Here is a 21678-nt window from a genome sequence, read left to right as displayed (position 1 = left end):
TTTTCGCGCCATTCACTTGTCGGTTTGAAAATAAAAATAAAGAGCAATTTCTCTTCCCCAACCTGACAATCGCGGATAAATTCTTGGATTGTTAATGATATATGCTGGTTCTCTTTGGAATCGAGGGATAGCTTTTTTTTTTTTGTTTCAATCGAGAAAGAGAAAGATGGAGAGAGAAAAAAAAAAATTAAAAGTCGGAGACAGAAAGGTCGAGGGAAAAAGTGGCCCAATTGACAAAGAAAGCCCGATATATACACATACTGTACACACCTGTACGTGAGAACCAGTATTTCCTTATTAACAATCAGACACGTTCGTACCAGCTGTGTACAGAGGTATGTCTGTGTATTCTGTATACATACACCGGTATCTCCGTTCATCGGAAACTCCTAAATTCCCAGCACGCGTGGGTGTTCTACTTTTTCTTCTCTCGCTCATTTTTTCTTTTCTCATTCCAATTCTGATGCAGTTTTATCCATTTTTCTTCCCTTTTCTTCTTCTTCCTCTTCTTCTTCTTCTTCTGCTGCTGCTGCTGCTGCGGCTGTCCAGATTATTTACGGTCAGCTGCGGATATCCTGTTAAGACCGAATCCTTATAGTTACGTTCTCCTCTGCAAAGTGTGTTACGCGGGAAAAATGAACTCATTTTTTTCTCTTCTGACACTTTTCGGTAATAATTTTTCGTCTTTATTCAACGCCTCCAGAGCAGGTGGGTGTGACAGAGTCGTTTACCTGCAGTTACGTCGGCAACCTCCCGACCTTACTTACACCGATGTCGAATGATATTCACCGCTGACAGCACCCACACGCGATCCGTATGCACAGACGGAAGGCCTGGTCGTTTTGAGCGATAGCTGATCCGGCTCCGCTCCGCATTGTTTCTGATGTCTGAAGGAACTTAACGTCTCGTCGCATGTTCACTTTCAGTCGGACTGATTTACATTTTCAGGAAGTTATCACTGTAAGACAATACTTATCAGAAACAGCGTGTTACACAAATGCGAACAATCGTTAAAGATTTGCGAAATTCATATGCAGATGAATCGCTTTCGCAATCTAGCATTCAACGTCTCGTTTCCTTCTCTCTCGCAACACGTGGTATTTCCTTCCTTTTTTTTTTTTTTATTTCAATCATTCCAGAGAGACAATTGTCCTGCCGCAAGAAGGTATTCGGGTTCCTTCCTGCGGCGCATAAAGCCGCAGGCCGTATCACCGGGTCAATCAAGTGAGCGTACGTGCGTAAACACGTGTAACATGCGTGTACTGTGTTGTATGCGTATGCGCGTGTATACGAGATACGAGATTCCCCTGCAGGAGTATGATATGCCTGATGAATACGAAGAACGGGAGTCGGCGTGTCGTGTACCTTACTCGAGTGTCGTGGCATAGTTTTACGCTGCAAGCCGCCTCGCAGACGATTCCGATACCCCGGATTTCCAATTAGCATACTCCTTTGAATTCGTCGGGCGAAACGATCGCCTACCGCCTATAGACTGCCCGTAATAAATGTCCCGATTCGCTGCCATTATATGCGACGACGATTGCGTTCCTTCTAGAACTAGGCTCGTCCTTTACCTGTACTTATTTATTAAGCCAAATTATGTAAATGACGTGCAATGTATGCAACGCTGAGGAATCAGATGTAACATACATTGCATCCTACTAAGAGACCTAGCAATGTAATTACTGAACTCCTGTCTGTAGGTTTGGTCGATATGATATTCAGATTGGAAAGAATAATAACTTAATAAGTAAATGAAAATAATAACAGTAGGTATATAAACTTCAGAGTACAGTTTGTCGGTGCATTCGCAATTAAGTGCGTAGTCATATACCTATGTTTAAAAAGAATCGACCACATATCCTTGTTTGATGGAATAATTATACAACACTTTTTACCAATTTTTTTTTCATTATCATATGACAGATTTTTTAAGTCCACTGATTAATTATTGAATTCTGCTAAGGCTACAACGTAGGCACTTTTTTTTTCATCAGAATTTTAGATATCTTGGGTACTCAATTGACTTGTTCCTTGTAATAACATTATAAGTATACGTAGTTTTTTTTTTTTTGTTAGCAGTAAATTAGCGAACAAATTAACAAACGTTTGATGAAAACTTTGTGGATGATTCGTTATATCCCGTTTACCGGTCGCAAATATATACTTGCCACCTATCCGTGTGCGTGGCATCTCTGGTATAAAGGCCCACACGAATCTACGTATTTGGTTTCTAATGAATTCGCGGGAAGAGATAGTAGGCGAGTGAAAATCGGAAGGACTTAAGAACGGTCGTAAATTTACATGACTCCCCGTCTTGTAAGCATGACTGTATTGAATGTATTCTATTTTTACGGTTAAATGTGAACTGCCGCACAGCCCACATACCTAAGCGACATTGCATGTTTCGCGTGTAGGAGGAGACGAGAGGCTTCGTGCCATATAAGTCAATCCACGTTCTAAGAGTTTGAATTTTTTGCGTCTAAATACATGCGTGCAATTAGTATATCACGCTTTAAGAATACACTTAGAGAAGAGCCACGTTGACTTGTGCCTCATTTTTCAAACTACGCCTGCTATTTGAGATCAAATGGAGCCTTGATTTTACCGCACGAGCGTTTTGACGTAATGTTGGGGTTGCCAAATGGGCTGATTATCGTAAAGCAGGTTTAACCGGGATTTGTGGATGATTATTATTTCCGCTTATAGGCAAACAAGAATCGTTATCAGCAGGTACATTATATTATCAAATTCTATGCGTTGAGTTGGAATTCTGAGGCAAGATGTAGATAAACAAAATTGTCAACAAATTTTTGAAAATCAAATACCGCTTCACCGAAACTATATAAGGTTCAGCGTCGTAACTCTGGTTGCATAACGTTAGGCACCTTTTCTACGGAGCTTCTTACTTCGTTAAGACAGTTAACTGTTTTGTATTTTTTCTAGTATCAAGGTAACAAAATTATTTAATGGGGAGAATTGGTGTGTAAGAATATAGAATTAATTTGTGTGAATTTTGACCAATTTTGTATACGTATTAGAATAATTCTACTGCAGAATTTTGCAGTTTGTTCCGGACGTAGTGAGACTCAAAATCAGTGTAAACAACGCTGAACGAAAATTTAAGCCGGCTCGTTGTTTGATTGATCGTCATTCTTCGGCGTGGTTTCGGTGATTTTAAAGCAAGCGTATCCGTAGAAACTCGATAAATAAAAAGCAGTAATTGAGATCGAACGATGAATCCGACGGAGCCAACGAGCAACGAAACTCTGAGGTGAGAATAAAATGCGCGTAAGAGTGAAATTTTTGATGCTCCGAAAAGGACGCCTAACCTCAATGCTAAAGAATTTCAGTTACCGAAAATCGAAACCCAGTCCCGCCCCTTGTTTGCTTAGTGATTTCTCCCAGGCAACCCAATAATTGTTGTTCCTTATATTTTTTGCTCTGTTTCTCGTTACGCAGCTCAAAAATGAAAGATGTTATAGACGTACTTGCCATGCAGCGAGAGAAAAGGAATTCTCTACAGAAAAGTATCATCGTTGACTATACAAAGGCCAACGACAGCTTCACCGCTTCCAGGTTCATCTTCGAATGTGGTTAGTCGTCCTCCCTCAATGATTTTGCTCAATTTTTCTTAAAACTATTCTCATTCGGACCTGAGAATTTGTGTGAATTGACGCTGCGTAGTTTCATCTTCGACCATGTTTTCTGATGTTTTACCAAGTTCTGTATCTATGGCAGAAAATTGTATCAGTCTTCGTGTTCTCTACGTGTCTCTTGAGCACAAGTTATAAACCAGCCAAACTAACTGACGTCTGCTACTCTAATCATTTTAGGATTCAAATTGGATGCCCACCCGCTGACGATAGCAACCGCGGCTACGCTGTATCACAGATTCTTCAAAGAGGGTGATCAGGAAGGTTATGATTGCTACGTAAGTGCTGTCATTTCTTTTTCTCTCAAAATCGAACAAACAAGAACACTCGTCTTGCAACGAGCTGTAATAAATTGAAGAAACCATTTCTGTACAGCTGATAGCGGCGACCTGTCTTTACCTGGCTGGCAAAGTCAAAGACAACCCACTAAAGATCCGTGACGTTATGAACGTTGCCCACAATACCTTGCATCGAGGTTCTCAACCACTTGAATTAGGGGACCAGTACTGGAGTATGCGAGATGCAATTGTACAGGCTGAGCTACTGATCATGAGGATGCTCAAGTTCCAAGTTACGCCTGAACATCCACACAGGGTAGATATCTGAATGTAATCAGGGATGAGTTGTAGCTTTGTTTCGACATTTAAGCTGAGACATTGGTCGTTTCTTTTTCAGTACATGTTGCATTACCTGAGGTCTCTCCAGGCGTGGTTCGGCGAAGAGGAATGGTCAAAGTATCCTGTCGCAAGAACAAGCATGGCGCTATTACAAGACTTTCACCACTCCACTGCCATACTCGATTATCCCCCAAACTTGATCGCCATTGCCTGTATTAACTTGACTCTCCAGATATACGGGGTCGTCGTGCCATTGATGGATGAGTGCGATCAGCAGCCCTGGTTTAATGTGAGTAATATCAAAACTAAATGAATTTGGGTCTGTGGTTTTTTGAGATTTTATGATACTCAGTTGTCAAGTTTGGATTAAAAAATTCGTCGAGATATTCGTTAGGTTTGAAAACTCGTCGCTAAGTAGGGAAGCAAAATGAACAGCTTCGGTTCAGAGATTTTGATTATACCGAGTTTTACTCAAATTGATCTCCTCGGCATTGTTACATTGATTTCTTGAATTGCAATTAAGTCACTCGATAACTTAATTTTTCCGATTCAGAGTTGTCAGAGTCCCTGAAGAATGCAATCTCGTATTTGTCTCTTTCTTTTCTTTCATTACCTAACCTGATATAACCTACAAATTTGAAATGTCCAGGTAAAAGAGTCTTGTAATATCGTGTTTTGACAGGTATTCTGCAAGGAGCTCACCAGGGAAAAGTTGTGGGAAATAATGGAAAAGATCATGGCTGCGTATGACGAAGAACCGGAGACTCGAGATAATTGACAATTAATGCTCACCGAGAAGGGTAACGAAGTCGTCGAATGATGACAATGATAATGACATCAACAAATTTCTTGAGTTGTTAAGCAATTAATAAAACACTACATAAAAAATGATTTGCTATCAGTGTCACACACCAGCGAGACAATTTTTACCTGACAATGCGTTATAACGACAATTTCAAGTGCGATGCTTGCTAATAAGTGTGAATAAACAACACTTGATAATACGTAAAGTGAATTCTGTGTCAGTATTCTGTCCAACAACAACTGTTCAACAATCTGAATTCCTATCCTAGTCCTTTGATAGCAAACGCTATGTAAGTTTAAAACGCCTGAACCAAATTAAAATTGATATTAACACTTTCTGTTTTTTTTTGTTCTAATTTTTTTCCTTCTTTCAATTTATAAATAAGGATGTTGTGCTTCTGTAATTCCCTAATACCCGAGTATGTATTTTCAGTCACAAAAGTGTTTTTCTTCATATTAATTATCATGTCAGTGATATCATACCTTAAAAATACATCTTTCTGCATCGAATCAAAAACATCAATAACTCGCAGGCAGGAAGTCAACACCGCTTTGAATTCAAATGTTTAATTCCGTTTGTAGATATTCTGAAGAGTGGTTCCGAAATTTGTCGGGTTTGTGTTGAAGAGATTTGTAATACTCGTAAAAACATAAATTACATAAGCTGTAATTTCGTTCATTCGCTAAAACGCATTTAAGTTCGTTTAAATATAGAGTGCAGGCTAGCCTATAATATACGTGATGAAAACAAAGTTTCCTCGAATATCGATATCGACATTATTGTTTCAATAATGCGCTGCATTTCGGCAGGCTCTGTGACGTCACGATTAAACAATCGCAAATCGGTCTAACCGCCATTTGTAAACAACGACGTTCGCGGACGCTCTTCGGATCGCCGTTTGCCGTGAGTCTAATATTCTTGTAATATTCTTGCATTAGAATTGTTTTAGAAGTATACATTATATCCGAGTGTACGCTAGCCTGTAATGTACGTGATAAAAAGGAGGTCTCCTCTCATATCGATATCGATATTACAGTTTCAACAATGCGCTGCATTTTGGCAGGCTCTGTGACGTCACGATTAAACAATCGTGAACCGATCCAGCCGCCATTTGTAAACAACGACGTTCGCGAACGTTCTTCGGATCGGCCGTTTGTCGTGCGAGTAATATTCTTTAATTAGAATCATGTTCGAACGTTAAACAATCGTACTAACGCGCGATCAATCAATATATTCGTTCGTAAAGCTTCGTGCCACAATAGCAGCGAACATGAGTATCGCCGGTCGGCCGGTTAGCCGTGATGTCGCGTCTCTTCTTGCCGCGACAAGTTTAGACTCGCCGTCGGTTCTTCGCGATTGTTTTCCCGGTGTTCCAAAGTCAATTTTTTGCTCTGTGAAATCGTGCTCGATGAAAAATCTGAAATTCCTCGCTTCTACGAAAATTCATTTATACGGTAGAATCGTTAATGGTCAATCCGATAATTTATAATTTATAATTTATTTATGATGATTTCTGATGATGTATCCGACGCGAGTGAATTAGTAAGTGCGGATTGATTGTGATAGTTTATATTTAATCGTAGTGAGGTTCGGTGGCCACGTGTTATCGGAGTGATTTTATGCGTCAATCAGGGCATTTGCAGTCACGCACATTCAATACCGTTAAAATTATCGTCGGCGGAAGAAATAGTCAGTCAGCAAACCAAGAATTTTATAAAGCTCATATCCACGATGCTTCGAGTCAGGACAACGCGGTTCACGCTGCTGCACGATATCAGACATCGACCTCGTCTTCGAATTTGGATTTCACACGCGTCACAATCGTACCCTGAAAAAAGTGAGTATTATGTATAAAAAATATTCCCACTCATCTTGCCTACTCAATTTATAACGTTTCTAACAGCACAAAAACTCGCTAGATCGTATATTCGCTGCGTATAAAATTACACATTGTACAAGATTTCAGGCATTTTTTCTAACATTTTCTTAATTTTCGTGAATAAACTGCAGGTTTGTCAGCATCGAAGGTAGTTTAGTGGCTTTTCATTTTGATGATACAATGTAGCTCTTAATGATAGTTTTGTTGATTTTCTCGTTAAACTTCCAGTGTCGTAAAAAATGAAAAATTAGTTGTCTAAAAATTCTTGGCAAAGTCGAATAAAATTTGATCACGTGGGCTTACGTGGTTCGGCAACTCGTTGCACACGCGTATATTGCGCGGTTGCCTGTCAGGACTTACGGCAGGCGTCCCAATTACGTTACCGAATGAAGCTATATCGCGAGTTTGTAGGAAATACGATTTGATAAAAAAAAAAAGAGGTGGCGCATGCGCGCCGGAAGTCACAGTTGGCAGACGACGTTCGCCTGACCGATCACGCCTGCCTCGTTCGCTTGACACGCGACCAGCAGGTGAACCGATCAGGTCAGCTGTCAAAAGAGCTGCAGCGTTGACTTGTACCATTTTCATTGTTTTATTCGCAATGTGTGCGGTGGTGTGATGAGTGAAACATCGTCGTTGACGCAGCAAAACAACCGCGAAAGCAGAAAATAAAACAGACAGCATGTGTCAGTCAGTATACGTGGTATAGATGAGGTGCGATATTGATAACCTAAATACAAACCCAAACTCAAACCCGGTCCCAAATCCCTCGACATCAATCTTCTAGCGAATTTTGTATCGCGCAGAAAAAAGTGACGACATGACCGACGATGTTGCATGATGTGCGCGTCGGTGGAGGTACAAATGCAATCAACCATCGATCCACCTCAACTTTTTCAAACGAAGACGCTGCTGTCGGCGAGACAACTTTCAAGAAGAAGAAGAAGAAGAAGAAGAAGAATCGAAGAGAGAAAATGAAGTCTATACGGGATTGGCGCCAGGCTCTACGCACTCCCCACGTTTACAGAGTTGGAAACAGCACCTTTCGGGTGCAGAGCCAGTTCCTGCTAGTCGTCGCCGCTGTACTGACTGTCCTGGTGATATTCTACACCTTTCCAAATCTTACCAGTACTCTCAAGTACAGTTTTGCGCACTCTCGTGCCCCTGCTTCCGCCTGCCACTACTACAAGTACAACAATACCTACCCGCTCACCAAGTCGGTCAGAACAAAGGTTGGCTTCTCATTCAGGATAGCCATAATTAGCGATCTTGATCAGGAATCAAGGAACCTCGAGAGCAAGGATTCTTGGTACAGTATCATGAAACGCGGCAGTTTGCTCTGGGTTCCGGAGAGAAATTTTATCTCGGTTACGTGGGACGATAAAGACATCATCCTCCAGTCTTCCTTAGCCATGAAAGGTAGAGGCATGGAACTCTCTGAGCTCGTCACCTTCGACGGAAGACTTCTTACCATGGACGACAGAACGGGCATGATATATTCCATTGAGGGAGACCAGGTGTATCCGTGGGTTATTTTGATGGATGGAAATGGAAAGAATCCCAAGGGTGAGACTTTAAAACTGATCGTTACGTTCCCAACAGTGAGCAAGTTGTAGGGCGATAAGAGGAGCTAGAGATACAAGATTGTCGTCTGATGATAACGCTACTCTGCTTATCATTTTTAGGGTTCAAGTCTGAGTGGGCGACCGTCAAGGACGAACAGCTTTACGTTGGCAGTATGGGCAAAGAGTGGACGACAAGCGCAGGCGAATTTGTCAACAACAATCCTCAGTGGGTGAAAACCATCTCTGTACTCGGAGAGACGCATTCGCTGAATTGGGTTTCAAATTACAAACGAATGAGGCAGTCACTCAACATAGAATTTCCCGGTAATATGGAAAAATATGAGGATGTATATTTCCATGCAAGTTTCATTCTGAATCCACTCTGTTGATTGCAAAGCAGTCCACGAAACAGTTGTGCAAACAGATGTACACGTGTTTGCTGCGCAAACAAATTAGCCAAGAATACTTCCTTAGTCTAGGCTTAATCAAACAGAAAAATTGGAACGATACCTACGAGTGTTATTTAATTTCTGAAATGTACATTTGTTATTCACCTATGTCTTCACAGGTTACATGATACACGAGTCAGGCGTGTGGAGCGACGTTCATAAAAGTTGGTTTTTCCTACCCAGAAGATGTTCGGAGGAACAGTACAACGAAACCAAAGACGAAAGCATGGGGTGTAACGTGCTGCTGACGGCGGATGAAAACTTTTTAAACATCAAGGTAGAGTGGCTGCGAGTGTTTTGCCGGCAGAAATTCTTTTTATTGACGTTAACAAATATTCTTTAAACAGGAAGATATATAATCATAAAGAAGAAGAGAAGAGAAGAGAAAATTTGAGTTCTATGTAATCGTTCGATGTTCGTTTCGCAGGTAACCAGAGTTGGAACTCTGATACCGATACGAGGATTCGCTAGTTTTAAATTCTTGCCCGGTTCCAAGGACGAGATAATCGTCGCCCTGAAAACCGAAGAGAATCAGGGCCGCATGGCTACTTATATTACCGCTTTTACAATCGACGGATTATCGATACTGTCCGAAACCAAGGTTTCTGATAAAAAGTTCGAGGGTATCGAATTTGTATGATATATCAACGACAACGGGCGTGACGATTAATTGAAAAATCTCCACGAGGTACTAATAATATAATTTCGCGGCTACAGACTTGAATGAATAATTCGATCACAGTTCCTGCAGCTCGTTTAAAATTGTGTACTATATTTTTATTTATATATGCGTGTACATATTATCGAGAGAAGAGGCATAAGGAAAGGGTGAAACAAAAAAAGAAAAAAAATTATATATGTTGATAGAAAATTTGTTATAATCACATGTTCATTTGTATGTATAGTAATAATTATAATAAGTATTATTATTATTATTATTATTATCATTATTATTATTACAATCACTATTAATTCTGCTTATATTGAGAAAAAAATCCATCCACACAACCGATCGCTTTTTCTTTTTTCATCCATCATTCCGTTTGATTCATTTTGTTGTATTTATTTTTCTCTTATCCTCGATGACGAATGAAAGAAAGAGTTTTAAGTGAAAAAGGAAACGAGAAGAGGGAGGGGGGGAAAATAGTTGTTGCGTTGGCGTACTTTCTCCGATAAATGAGTAGACCAAATAAAAGAAGATATTATTTTTCCCTGATAGTTGGATGTCTGCGTATATTTGAAACCAAAAACAAATTATTTTTTTCCGATCTTTGAAGAATCTGAAAGATTCTTGCATTAGAATTGTTTTAGGAAGTATAGATTATACTCGAGTGTACGCTAGGCTGTAATATACGCGATGAAAACAAAGTTTCCTCGAATATATCGATATCGACATTATTGTTTCAATAATGCGCTGCATTTCGGCAGGCTCTGTGACGTCACGATTAAACAATCGCGAATCGATCTAACCGCCATTTGTAAACAACGACGTTCGCGGACGCTCTTCGGATCGCCGTTTGCCGTGAGTCTAATATTCTTGTAATATTCTTGCATTAGAATTGTTTTAGAAGTATACATTATATCCGAGTGTACGCTAGCCTGTAATGTACGTGATAAAAAGAAGGTTTCCTCTCATATCGATATCGATATTACAGTTTCAACAATGCGCTGCATTTTGGCAGGCTCTGTGACGTCACGATTAAACAATCGCGAACCGATCCAGCCGCCATTTGTAAACAACGACGTTCGCGAACGTTCTTCGGATCGGCCGTTTGTCGTGCGAGTAATATTCTTTAATTAGAATCATGTTCGAACGTTAAACAATCGTATCAACGCGTGATCAATCAATATATTCGTTCGTAAAGCTTCGTGCCACAATAGCAGTGAACATAAGTATCGCCGGTCGGCCGGTTATCCGTGATGTCGCGTCTCTTCTTGCCGCGACAAGTTTAGACTCGCCGTCGGTTCTTCGCGATTGTTTTCCCGGTGTTCCAAAGTCAATTTTTCGCTCTGTGAAATCGTGCTCGATGAAAAATCTGAAATTCCTCGCTTCTACGAAAATTCATTTGTACGATAGAATCGTTAATAGTCAATCCGATAATTTATAATTTATTTATGGTGATTTCTCATGGTGTATCCAACGCGAGTGAATCAGTGAGTGCGGATTGATTGTGATAGTTTATATTTAATCGTAGTGCGGTTCGGTGGCCACGTATTATCGGAGTGATTTTGTGCATCAATCAGGGCATCTGCAGTCACGTACATTCAATACCGTTAAATTCTCGTCGGCGGAATAAATAGTGAGTCAGCAAACAAGAATTTTATAAAGCTCATATCCACGATGCTTCGAGTCAGGACAACGCCGTTCACGCTGCTGCACGATATCAGACATCGACCTCGTCTTCGAGTTTGAAGAATCGATCGTAGAAAAGCTGGGCACAAAAAAGAAAATCAAAGAGCAAAACGAGCGTCAATGATCAGAGGGTATTGAAAAAACTTGCCTTCCTGTTGTTTTATCTTGAAATTAAGCTACACGCGTAATTATTTCACATTTTCTCAGTTTCATGCTTCCGTGGAACAATAATAACACGTAGGTTCCTATAATATAATAACACATTTTGAGACTTTTTCAAATTATATACCTCGCGCGTTTGTTGCTTAACGTACGTGTACGAAAAAGTGTCGTACACGTGTATCGTACATCGCTGTATATATATATGTATAGTATGTGTAGAAATGTATTATATTTATGTATACTTTACACCATACAACGCACGCGATGCAACGCTCAGCTCTTCAACGCTGTTGAATTGCAGCAGCGCGTTTCAGTCCGAGACTCGTATTGATTTTAACCCTCGAAACGACGAGCCAGCGGCGTATATGTATGTTTAACCTACGTTCAGTCGGTAGTAAAAGGATTCAGGGATGTAGGAAATCAGGAGGATGCACGATTTCGTACGTGATTGTGTTACAGCGTGTATGATACGTACACGTGAACGCATAATGTGTGCGAAATTCTCCAAGAAACTATCGAAAAATGTAGAGATGGTGAATTATAAATATAGGAACTAGTCAGATTTTTACATCATCCACGACAAGATCGTTTGCGTATTAGTTTTTCGCTCTTTATTTTTTTTTTTTTATTCATTTTTAAACGATCGATAAAATTTTTTGCTAATTTAAGTTGACGTTAGGTTAGTCGATTTAGGTTATCTTGAGGGAAATATTTAAGGGTTGCGGAAAGGATATACAGAAAAAAGATTCTATATGTATATCCAATACGACAATCGAAGCGATGAGAAGCAACGACAACGAAGATGTAGAAAATAACGAATACACATAATACAGAACGAGAACGGAAATTACAAGATGACCGCGGTAGCGAAGAAGAGTTACCAAGGGCGACGCGATGAGACGCGGCGAGAAGGGTCGTCGAGCTCGCCAGACGAGGGGGATGATCGCGGCAGGGTGCAATAACGTCGCCTGTTCGCCGGCCACGAGGGGTTGCCTCGCACCAACACCGAGGCGGCGTCACGCACGTCGACCACCACCACCATCGACACTCTTCTTCTTCCACTTTGCGGGGGGGGGGGAGAGGAATCGGTGCAGGTTGTCGGGGGTGTACGAGGCGGTATCAGGCCGCCCCTACGGGCCGACGGATAGTAGTGTAGTCAACGCGTCACGCTACCCCTGCAGCTACTCGCCGTTGATTCTCCTGTTGTTACTACATACTGCAGTGTGTCGTCGCGACGCCCGTACGCCGGTCCGTCGCGCGCCAATATTATAGGTACGAACATACCTTACATTCTCGTGCAGCGGTCTACGCGGTGAAAAATAGTTGATATACCAACAGCGGAACAAATTGACTACGCGACGAAGCGACGAATCCGTCGGATATATGGATTTGTCTTTGTTTATACATTTTTATTACAGTTTACAAAAACGCGTTTCTATACATCTCGTTTCGTGTTGGCTTTTTTAAGTTACTTCGTTCTCGTAATACAGTTATCATCGTTGTTATTGTTATTATTGTTATCAACGTCGCCACGTGTTCAATGTCAGTTCGTTTCACGAACTTTGCGTTGCGCGCGTTTCGCGAATTTGTAAGGTACATATGTATAGGTATACTTGAATCACCGCGTGTGTGTTTTTAGTAAGTAGTTTTTACACAGGGTAAATCCGCCTGCATTTATGCAATTTAGGGTGCGCTTTGTGTACCGATCGACATTTGCTTAGCGTGAGAACTTTCGGTTAATGGTGAAAAAAGTGGACAAATGACGATCGGTAAAATTTACTCTGAATTGCACGAATGCAGGCGGATTCACCCTGCGTCAAATACACGCGTAAGACGCATACATCTCTTCGAGACAACCCGATATTTGAATACATATATAAAATGATGCAAAGATACCAGCGTTATCACGGATCGTGAGATTTTTCGGTTTATTATAATTTATAAGGTATGGAACCGTGTGTTACGTAGTAAGACGTATTTGTCGACTGTTTGTGTTCCGGTGATATTGTGGGTGTATATAATTAAGTTCAGTTGTGTGTACAACTTTCATCCCACCTCCGCATGTTCTTCAAACATGCCGACGATGTAGCCGCTCCACCACGCAGCGTTCCGCTACGACTCACACGTACCTGTATTACCGATATTCACACGTTACATTTTATACCTGTAGTGAACGATTTTTATCGTTATTTACGAGTGCCTTGTATTATACGCATACACTGTATATATAGTAAGTGTCGCAGTCGTGCAGTGCAGTATCCGTGTATTTATTTTCGTGGATTATTGTGTGCAGATCATTATCACGACATGAGGGATATCGAGTTTCTGCAGAACTCGCTCATCTTCGCTCGAATCCCGATGCTGCAGAAATCGATAACAAAATCGAGTAGGTGCAGATCGTATTATTGTATGTACAGTGTGTATTTTTGATAATTTTGTAGATTTATCTCGGCTTAATTTACATTTCTTTTTCTTTTCTTCATACTTTCCGTCCAGGTTTTTTCTGCCGATTTATTACTTCTCCTGTGTTTTTCATTTCTTTAAATATTTTTTTCCCCAAGGATAATGTATATTCACAAATAAAAAAATACGATATACACATACCTATAACGAGTGTAATGTTTAATTAGCCTGATTTCATTTTTCTTCTCTTTTTCACGACGAATCGATCGATGTACACAATAATCCTATGATCTATGTGAATAATTATCGTGTGCGTATCTGATTATGCAATAGCGGGTGTATTACGACGGCGTGCGGTAAGAAAGCGTTTTGAACCCGGAAAACTTTTAGGGGTTGCACGTCTTTTAATGCGATGGCGTCCTGCGAGCCAAACCGTTGTCATGGCGACACGTGGGTGCCGGCATTGACAGGCTGCGAGGGATGCTGTGTGTGATGCAAGCTATTCCCATGTGCAGGGAATAAGCGTATTTCTAACAACTCGTCGCAAATCGTGCTATAGAGTTCTTCAAATTCAATTCCGATGAGAAGAGAGAAGGATTTTTCAATTTTTTAATAAGTTCTCCACCCTTGTAAAATCACTCGCGGAGAAATTTCCTTTTTTTGGTCTTACCCTTATTCACGTCTTGTGCGACTAACACGGGGATTCCTATGGTTGTGATGTATTGCAGATATAAAATTCGCACGCATCGGAAAAATACCGTATATGGGGCATTCCATACCACTTTGACCTGGGTCTGATCATTGTCCTCTCGGATTGGTCCCGCGATTTTTTATACGATTGTTCTCACTTTGAAAGGCTATTGGTTTTGCTTTTTTAGATTCCTTCTATTCGATTTAACTTTTCCATAATTTATTAAAACGATTTTATCTATCGACGCAATATCAAAATCTGACATTTTTTTGGAAAAATACTGTGTTTAACATAATTACAGGAATCGTCGTGGTAAATTTATTCTCTTCTTTTTTCGTTATTCTCTAATTATTCGATCCTCACATTTCACGTTTATATTTTGCTTCTCATGTTTTCACTAACGTTAAAATAAGCAGAGAATCGGTCAGCGCGTTGTAGAAAAAAGTAGAAAATAATAGTGTAATAAATAGTTTGCAAAACCTGTGCATGCATGCGGGAATGAAAATTATACACGGATAAAGTGTATGAAATTTGTATGGTTTGAACGCGTATCGAGATGGGTATATATCCGGTTGCTTTTGTCACGCGAGAAGAGTCGTCTTAGTTCTCCGCTCCTCTCGTTACTTTGGCTATAGATTTGAATTAGGTGCGGGTGAGGCTTCCCCTTGCATTTTTAAGGGCTCCTTCTAGCCCGCGTTTCAATCAGCAATTCGACGCTGTTTCTCTTCCTACCCCAAAGTCCGTATCGAATTCGATTCCGCCCCCCCCCCCCCCCCCGCCCTGCCGCCCTTCTTCTTTTCACTGTACACTCTTTACTGAATTATTTTTTTATTCAAACGATTTGTTGAGTGCATAGGTATATACATAGGTATCTGACGTATTATAACAATTATCTGATATTGTAATCGACGATATTTTATGGTGAACGTATTATTGTTTCAGATGCGGTAGGATGCAGGGTGATGAGATAATACCGGTTGAAATATATAACACAAGAAGAAAACGAAGAAGAAGACGAAGGAGATCCGCGCGGTTATATTTACGAATAAATAAACCGCGAGGATAGAATTGAAGCGCAAGGGCGTATAATCGAGGAGAGAAAGACTGGCAAAATTATAAGACAATGCTGATGGCCGGCGGGGGCGGCAGTGCGGGTTCGATTATACCGACGATAGCAGCGGCGGTTGAATTGCAGGAAGAGGAATATGCCTGCAATAGTGAGACTCACAGCGGTGCCGGACTGCAATGCGATGGGGCCGACGGTTACGTCACCGATCACACGGATCTTGGATCGGAAATCGATATCGACGAGTCCGAATTCCGACGGGAGTTCCTCAAGGATGTAAGTATAAAAAACAGAATATATTGCTTTTTTTTCTAGACAGAAGAACCGGCGAACGCAGTTGAATATATATTTTTGGAAATGAAAATGAAAAATAATCTATTCTGAATTAAAGTATATTATTATGTAACAAGGGAATAAACTCGAATGGTCTCATATTTCCCGTAGACGAGGGAAAAAAAAGTTACGAGGAAATAGTATGCCATTTTTTCCGTGGTTTTTAGTAAAAAAAAGTTAACATTATGGTTCAGTCAGGATTAAAAATACATTTTTCATTCTTTTCACGTCAATAATCTTGAACTAAATTTCCCTTGTTCTTTGTTTGTCTGTTTCAGAGATGGAGAATGCTTTTCGACAAGGTGAGAAAAAAGTTTTTAAACAGAGGGCGGGGGAGCTTTTCGTTTCATTTTTGTATACCTACTTGATTACAAGGCTTATTTATTTATTTATTTATTTATTTATTTATTTATTTATTGAATGCAAAACGGGCAATTACTTAATACAAGTATATAAATCACTTTGGCATAATTATGTGTGTAACAAAAAATATAAATTCATGTTTTAGTTTTAGTTTTTCTAAATTTATTAACAATTATTTTCACAACAAGTTTTCTATAAGTTTCTCTTTCGCTTTCATGGTTAATTTCGACGAAATTGATCGTCTGCTGTTCCGCAGGAAAATTATTTTCGGGTCGAAGAAAAAAAAGAGATCGACGATAGTTTTTTATCCGTTTGTGCTACAGTATGATCCGGAAGGCTTCGGCGAGATTCCTCTCGACGATTTCCTTGTCGCCCTCGACAGTCAGGAATGGAGGGAGGAAGTCCCCGCGAATAAGCGCGACATTCTCAGGGCTCGAGTCAAGGAATCGACGGTCGACGCGATCACCTTTCAGGACTTCGTCAACGTGGTGAGTACTTTTCAAATCCTTAATTTCCATGCTTCGAATAATACGTAACGAATTTTAAGATCTTATCCCCCCTCTCCCCGCCCCCGAAAAAGTACGTTTACAGACCTAGACCCCCCCATTTTGCCCAAAAAGCTAATTAGCCCCTTCTTTTGCTAAACGAACAGACAATAAAAAAAATTAGCTTATCTAAAACACGTTACGTACGTACATTCCCCCCCTCTCGATATTGGTAATGCAACAATTTACGATGTTACGTATTATTTGAATGAACACTTCGTTGTTTGAATATTTGAATTGACCACTATGTAACGCTTATCGCAATTTGTCAAGTAAGTAAGAACGAAGTTATCATTTTTCTTTTCCTCTTTCGTATTTGGATATAATGTATTTGGGGGAATTGTTTTGCCGTTTATTTATTGTGGGAAAAATTTTTGAAAATCGTATTTTTCTCGCAACGTGAAATTACGGAGCGCCTTGTAGTCGTCGTATTATCGATGGTTGGTTAAACGTCGAGGTTCACATTCTTCGCGTACCTTGTGACGCACGCCGTTAACTCCACCCCGGTATACCTATCCTCTCCCTTCGGTTCGTTGGTGAGTTTAGAGATGGCGCAACGTGGCCTTGCAAACTGGTATATTAGGATATAAGCATAGAGAAGGCGCGATAGAAAGATTACATTAGGTATCCTATCCATCTATTGAGTGATTCGCAAGTTTAGAAAAAAAAATTCTCATTCTCAAATTCTTAATTATTCTCAAAATTATATATCCAACAATTTGCTGTTGTAGTTTAAATTATGATTGGGGGAAAAAAAAAATTACGATCTTTTACGTCGGATTAAAAATAAAATCTTAGCTCGCATTTTTTTTCTTAGTAACGAAAATAAATCTGAACGATTTTTTGATAAAAAAAAGTAATTCGGTAGTAAATTTATAACAATTTGCGGGGGGAAGGAGGTGAAAAAAGAGAAAAAAAAGATCGCAAAGAAACCTCGAATCGATGGGATCAAATCGTTGATGATCAGAGGGATAGACCTCTTTGGGATAGACATCAAATGCCTCGTGTACATATATAACAATTTGGACAGGCGCGGTCACCTCCCATTAACCTAGGTCTCAAGACGTTACCACTATACGTCCGAGTTTCGAAAAACATCGTCCCGTCCCGCCTTCCTCTCGGTCTTCTTCTTCGCCATACCTCACTCAAATCCTACTCGAAGAAAAAAAAAAAGAAAGAAACACAACAAAATACCCCGCTAAAAGCATTCTTGAATACACCGCATTTTATCTGCGTTTGATCGATCCTTGGTAAACTCTAAACTTATATATTATACATATAGGTATATGATCCACGCTACGCGTCCTTTACATACCCCGCGTGTCGTCTATATCGTAGGTACGTATGTATATAGATACTATACTAAGGTATATTTCAGGGATGAACGTCGTAAAGACACGTCCATAAAATCCCTTGGATGCCTAACTTATACATAGGTTATATATCTTATATGTTTATATATCAAGTGATAAAAAGGGTTCGTTGGATTAGCAAAATACAGCAGGTTGTAATTGTAGGTTATGTGTGTCAGGGACAATTCTTGCATTAGTGTCCGACCGAAACGCGGTTTTCAGCCGAAACCGAAACCGTGACCGAAACTCATGTAGTTGGGTGAAAATTTAGTTCAACTTTCATTGTACCCTGAAATCTAGTGATTTTCTTAGGTTTTGCAACATATTATTCGATTAGATTAAATAAAAGACTTCGATTCGTTAGGAAATCACTTTATTTTTCAAATCCAATTCCGTTCTTTACCGTTTCTCGAATCGGGACAATTCGTCCGTGATTTATAAAGCCGTTATTCTCCGCCGTTCTCTTCCCAAAAAAAAAAAAAAAACTGATAGTACCGCGGCGCGCCGCTAGGTGGCGACTCTGTTGCCGGTGTCTCTCGCGAGATAATTGACTCGCCGAATCTTCGCTTCCCAGTTGTCTAAAATAGAACGTCCGAGTTCATACGAACAAAGAAAAAAAATAAACAAAGATTTTACATCTTAGAGTCGGGCGAGATTTTTCGCACGTTGCACAAAGTACACGCATATTGGTACATGTATAAGTACACACATACATTATATATAAACGGTATCGTATTTCGGTATATAATCCTTTTTCTTTCCGAAAGAATATTGTACCTATTGATGTATTGAGAAAAAATATTTGACTATACACACGATGCAGAAGAAGAGATGTATCCGTTATGATAATAATAATAACAATAATAACAACAATAATAATAACAATAATGGAAAGCACGGTTTACGGAATACCCATTGCTTTGTTCGCTATTCTTTTTTTCCACTTTCGAACCTCCGAATAAGTATTCGTATCTTTGCACAGGGGGAATAAAGAGCGACGGGGTTGAAAAATAAGAAATTTAAAATATCCTGAAACGATTTTCCCGTTTTTCTTCCCTCGCTTCTTTAGATTCTTCGAGGCGATTTGAAGGGATATTCGCGTTTAGGGTTACGGGGGTAACGGCAGCTATTCGTCGCTTCGCCTTACCCATTCCCATAGCTTATGCATGCGCGTGTATTCGTGCCTCTTTGTGTGTCTGCGCGTCCCCATGGCCCGGGTTACATACCCTCAATTCATTAACCGCCTGTCCAAACGGCATCTAATTAGGGTAGGAGACAATAGATACGCAAAACATGCCCGATCTCCAAACACTTAAGATAAGAAGGCAACCGAACCGAAACGAGCCGTCAGGGGGGTTAACCGCGTCCTTTTTTCCTCTCATTCCTTTTCTCTTTCTCCAACCGAGGAGAAGCGGAAAGATCGGTTTCGAATTATATTTGTAGCTGTAACTCGTCGTCGCTGCTCGCGACGATCCTTCTCTACTTCTTGATTTGTGCCGTGCTCGAGGCTTATTATTACATTTCTGTATAATCGTCACATGTTTGATGTATCACATGAAAAAAAAGTATGAAACATCGGAGTGTATAAGAATTAACGCTTAAATTTGTCGAATTTTTGAAACCTTGGAAGTTTAATTTATGCATAAAATTATCATTTTGTCCATTATATAGCTACGAAATTATCAATCGCGTTCTAAAATATATTACACATTTTTCGTAGCTTAGAAAATTTAAGATAGATTCATGTAGTTACGTTATTCTAAAAGTTCATTACATGTTAAACGAAAATCAATTATTATTTCCAACCAGTATTGATCCATGTAACTCTATAAGAAAAAAAAATCAAGAAATCTTAGTCTCCGTTGATATTGTGACTTGCACACAATTCTCTAAAAAAATATATGTTTTTTTCATTAGTTTCGGTATATTCGTCAACGACTTGTGAAATTGCAAAGAACACAAACAGTTTTTCCTAAAAATACTTCGAACACACAACAGCTGACTATCTTAGAGTTGATACGAAGAGCTCAAATTTTTAGGGGAATTTTTTTTTTTTCAACTTGAAAGCGTTCAAGCTCCTGAGAACATAAAAATTCGAAAAAAAACCTATTAAGGACCACCCTTAATGTTGTACACACAATCTCTCTCTATCTTCTCTTCGCAATTTCGTGCGCGTTCGTACAATAAGAAAGAAGCAACTGTGAAATATTTCTGGTCAATATATCTGCGGAATTTCGGGACACCACCCAGGTGTAGGGTCTTACCTGTTAGAGAGAGGGAGAGAGAGAGAAGAAGAAGAAGACGAGAGAGCCAGAAGGAAGAACGAGAAAAAAAAACATCTTCTTTCTCGTACCCCATTTAAGTAACTAAGTATGTAAGTAGGGGGCGGCTGCACGGAGAAGGAGAAAATAATTTTCTCGGACTTTTGCCCATAGCTATTATATTATACCTTAGCGTTTTCGTCGGGCGGCGGTCATTCGGCCAGGTCCGCGCGGTTATTGTCGGTTTTTCGAAAATTATAAAGAGCCGCACAATGTGTCCCTGCATCCAATTCGCTGCTGCTGCTGCTCCAGAAGTTCTTCGGATTTTTGCCGAAGCAGCATCACCACCACCATGAAAAGTCTGAGGCGGTCTGTTTGACGCGGACATCTACAGCGCGGGGGGGGATTTTTCGCTAACTGGACCGACGGGTTCATCCCCCTAACTCTCGCCCTTTATTAGGTATACGCGCACACATCCATCCGTCCTTTGTCGGTGTAATTACACACCCGCTCTCTCAACAAACTCTGCATCCCTTACGCGCTGTGCTTGCTGCGAGGGAAAAAAAACACTTTATAAAGGTTCTTATTCTGTTGCTGCGCTATGTGTATAATGCTGCTGGACATCGTCTGCAAGGACACACAATTGCCTTGTGGATATAATGGGGGTGATTCTTCGTTTTTTTTTCCTTGCTTTCTTCTCTTTTGCTTTTTCTTTTCTCTGTGCGCCCGCTGTTAGATCGAAATCCGGAATTATGTTATTACCTTTGAGAGGGGATCGCGGAATTTTGTCTCCTTTTTTTCGTATATAGTCAACCTCAGCCCACCTTCGGGGCAAACGTAAAAATACCCCAGGCGGAGAGAAAGAGAGGAATGAAACATGTTGAACGTCGTTTTTGAGCCCCCTTTTGCGGTCCTCTATGCAGTACCTTCTTATACGGCTTCTCTTCTTGTCGATTAAACGATTATCGACAGGTACAAGACGATTCAGTCGATATTCTCTACCCACCGTAAATGAAACTGCGACTCGAAAACAAATTTTCTGGTTTCGATTTCGATTAAAGATCGAGTCTCGCGAAATTTTCCACCACATTCTTATCGTTCAAGAAGGTGTATTTTATACAGATAAATATTTTTATGCGAGATTAGATGATTTTATACATGGGGCATTCCACGCACAA

General features: G+C 40.1%; 3 protein-coding genes across 6 annotated transcripts in view; all 3 read left to right on the top strand.

The window, feature by feature from the left end:
• Positions 1-2906: 2906 nt before the first annotated feature.
• koko (cyclin Q) lies at positions 2907-5391 on the top strand. 2 transcript variants are annotated; one of them, XM_046636390.2, is made up of 7 exons: positions 2907-2953; positions 3068-3274; positions 3463-3596; positions 3837-3934; positions 4032-4250; positions 4332-4562; positions 4956-5391. In XM_046636390.2, the coding sequence occupies exons 2-7, from the start codon at positions 3237-3239 to the stop codon at positions 5049-5051; spliced, it is 816 nt and encodes a 271-aa protein (XP_046492346.1). In that variant the 5' UTR covers positions 2907-2953; positions 3068-3236; the 3' UTR covers positions 5052-5391. The 2 variants fall into 2 exon arrangements, with proteins under 2 accessions (XP_046492346.1, XP_046492345.1); XM_046636389.2 differs by having other exon boundaries at positions 2934-2982.
• Positions 5392-6808: 1417 nt separating this feature from the next.
• stet (stem cell tumor) overlaps positions 6809-21678 on the top strand; it is a 159264-nt gene continuing 144394 nt past the window's right edge. Inside the window, exons 1-4 of one of the 3 annotated variants that reach the window (XM_069137789.1) lie at positions 6809-6915; positions 15523-15922; positions 16258-16281; positions 16666-16830. In XM_069137789.1, coding sequence (XP_068993890.1) covers positions 15704-15922; positions 16258-16281; positions 16666-16830 — 408 coding nt within the window. In that variant the 5' untranslated portion in view covers positions 6809-6915; positions 15523-15703. Of the gene's footprint in view, positions 6916-12139; positions 13873-15522; positions 15923-16257; positions 16282-16665; positions 16831-21678 lie in introns of those variants that run through there. The other 2 variants (XM_069137790.1, XM_046636370.2) reach the window with 2 other exon arrangements.
• LOC124223938 (soluble calcium-activated nucleotidase 1) lies at positions 7436-10189 on the top strand. Its single transcript, XM_046636369.1, has 4 exons — positions 7436-8523; positions 8643-8846; positions 9091-9248; positions 9399-10189. Exons 1-4 carry the CDS (start codon positions 7788-7790, stop codon positions 9609-9611), a joined length of 1311 nt encoding a protein of 436 aa, XP_046492325.1. The 5' UTR covers positions 7436-7787; the 3' UTR covers positions 9612-10189.

Source organism: Neodiprion pinetum, chromosome 7 (assembly GCF_021155775.2).
Source record: "Neodiprion pinetum isolate iyNeoPine1 chromosome 7, iyNeoPine1.2, whole genome shotgun sequence".
Taxonomy (NCBI): domain Eukaryota; kingdom Metazoa; phylum Arthropoda; class Insecta; order Hymenoptera; family Diprionidae; genus Neodiprion; species Neodiprion pinetum.
Note: the sequence above shows the minus strand (reverse complement) of the source record. Positions and strands in the feature narration are given on the sequence as shown.

Excerpts from the sequence above, each read along its gene's own strand:
- koko (XM_046636390.2), top strand. The coding sequence starts at position 3,237 with ATGAATCCGACGGAGCCAACGAGCAACGAAACTCTGAG. Across the intron at positions 3,935-4,031 it reads AGGAAGGTTATGATTGCTAC|CTGATAGCGGCGACCTGTCT; the intron begins GTAAGTGCTGTC and ends ATTTCTGTACAG. Across the intron at positions 4,563-4,955 it reads ATCAGCAGCCCTGGTTTAAT|GTATTCTGCAAGGAGCTCAC; the intron begins GTGAGTAATATC and ends GTGTTTTGACAG.
- LOC124223938 (XM_046636369.1), top strand. The coding sequence starts at position 7,788 with ATGTTGCATGATGTGCGCGTCGGTGGAGGTACAAATGCAATCAACCAT. Across the intron at positions 8,524-8,642 it reads AAATGGAAAGAATCCCAAGG|GGTTCAAGTCTGAGTGGGCG; the intron begins GTGAGACTTTAA and ends TATCATTTTTAG. Across the intron at positions 9,249-9,398 it reads AAAACTTTTTAAACATCAAG|GTAACCAGAGTTGGAACTCT; the intron begins GTAGAGTGGCTG and ends TTCGTTTCGCAG.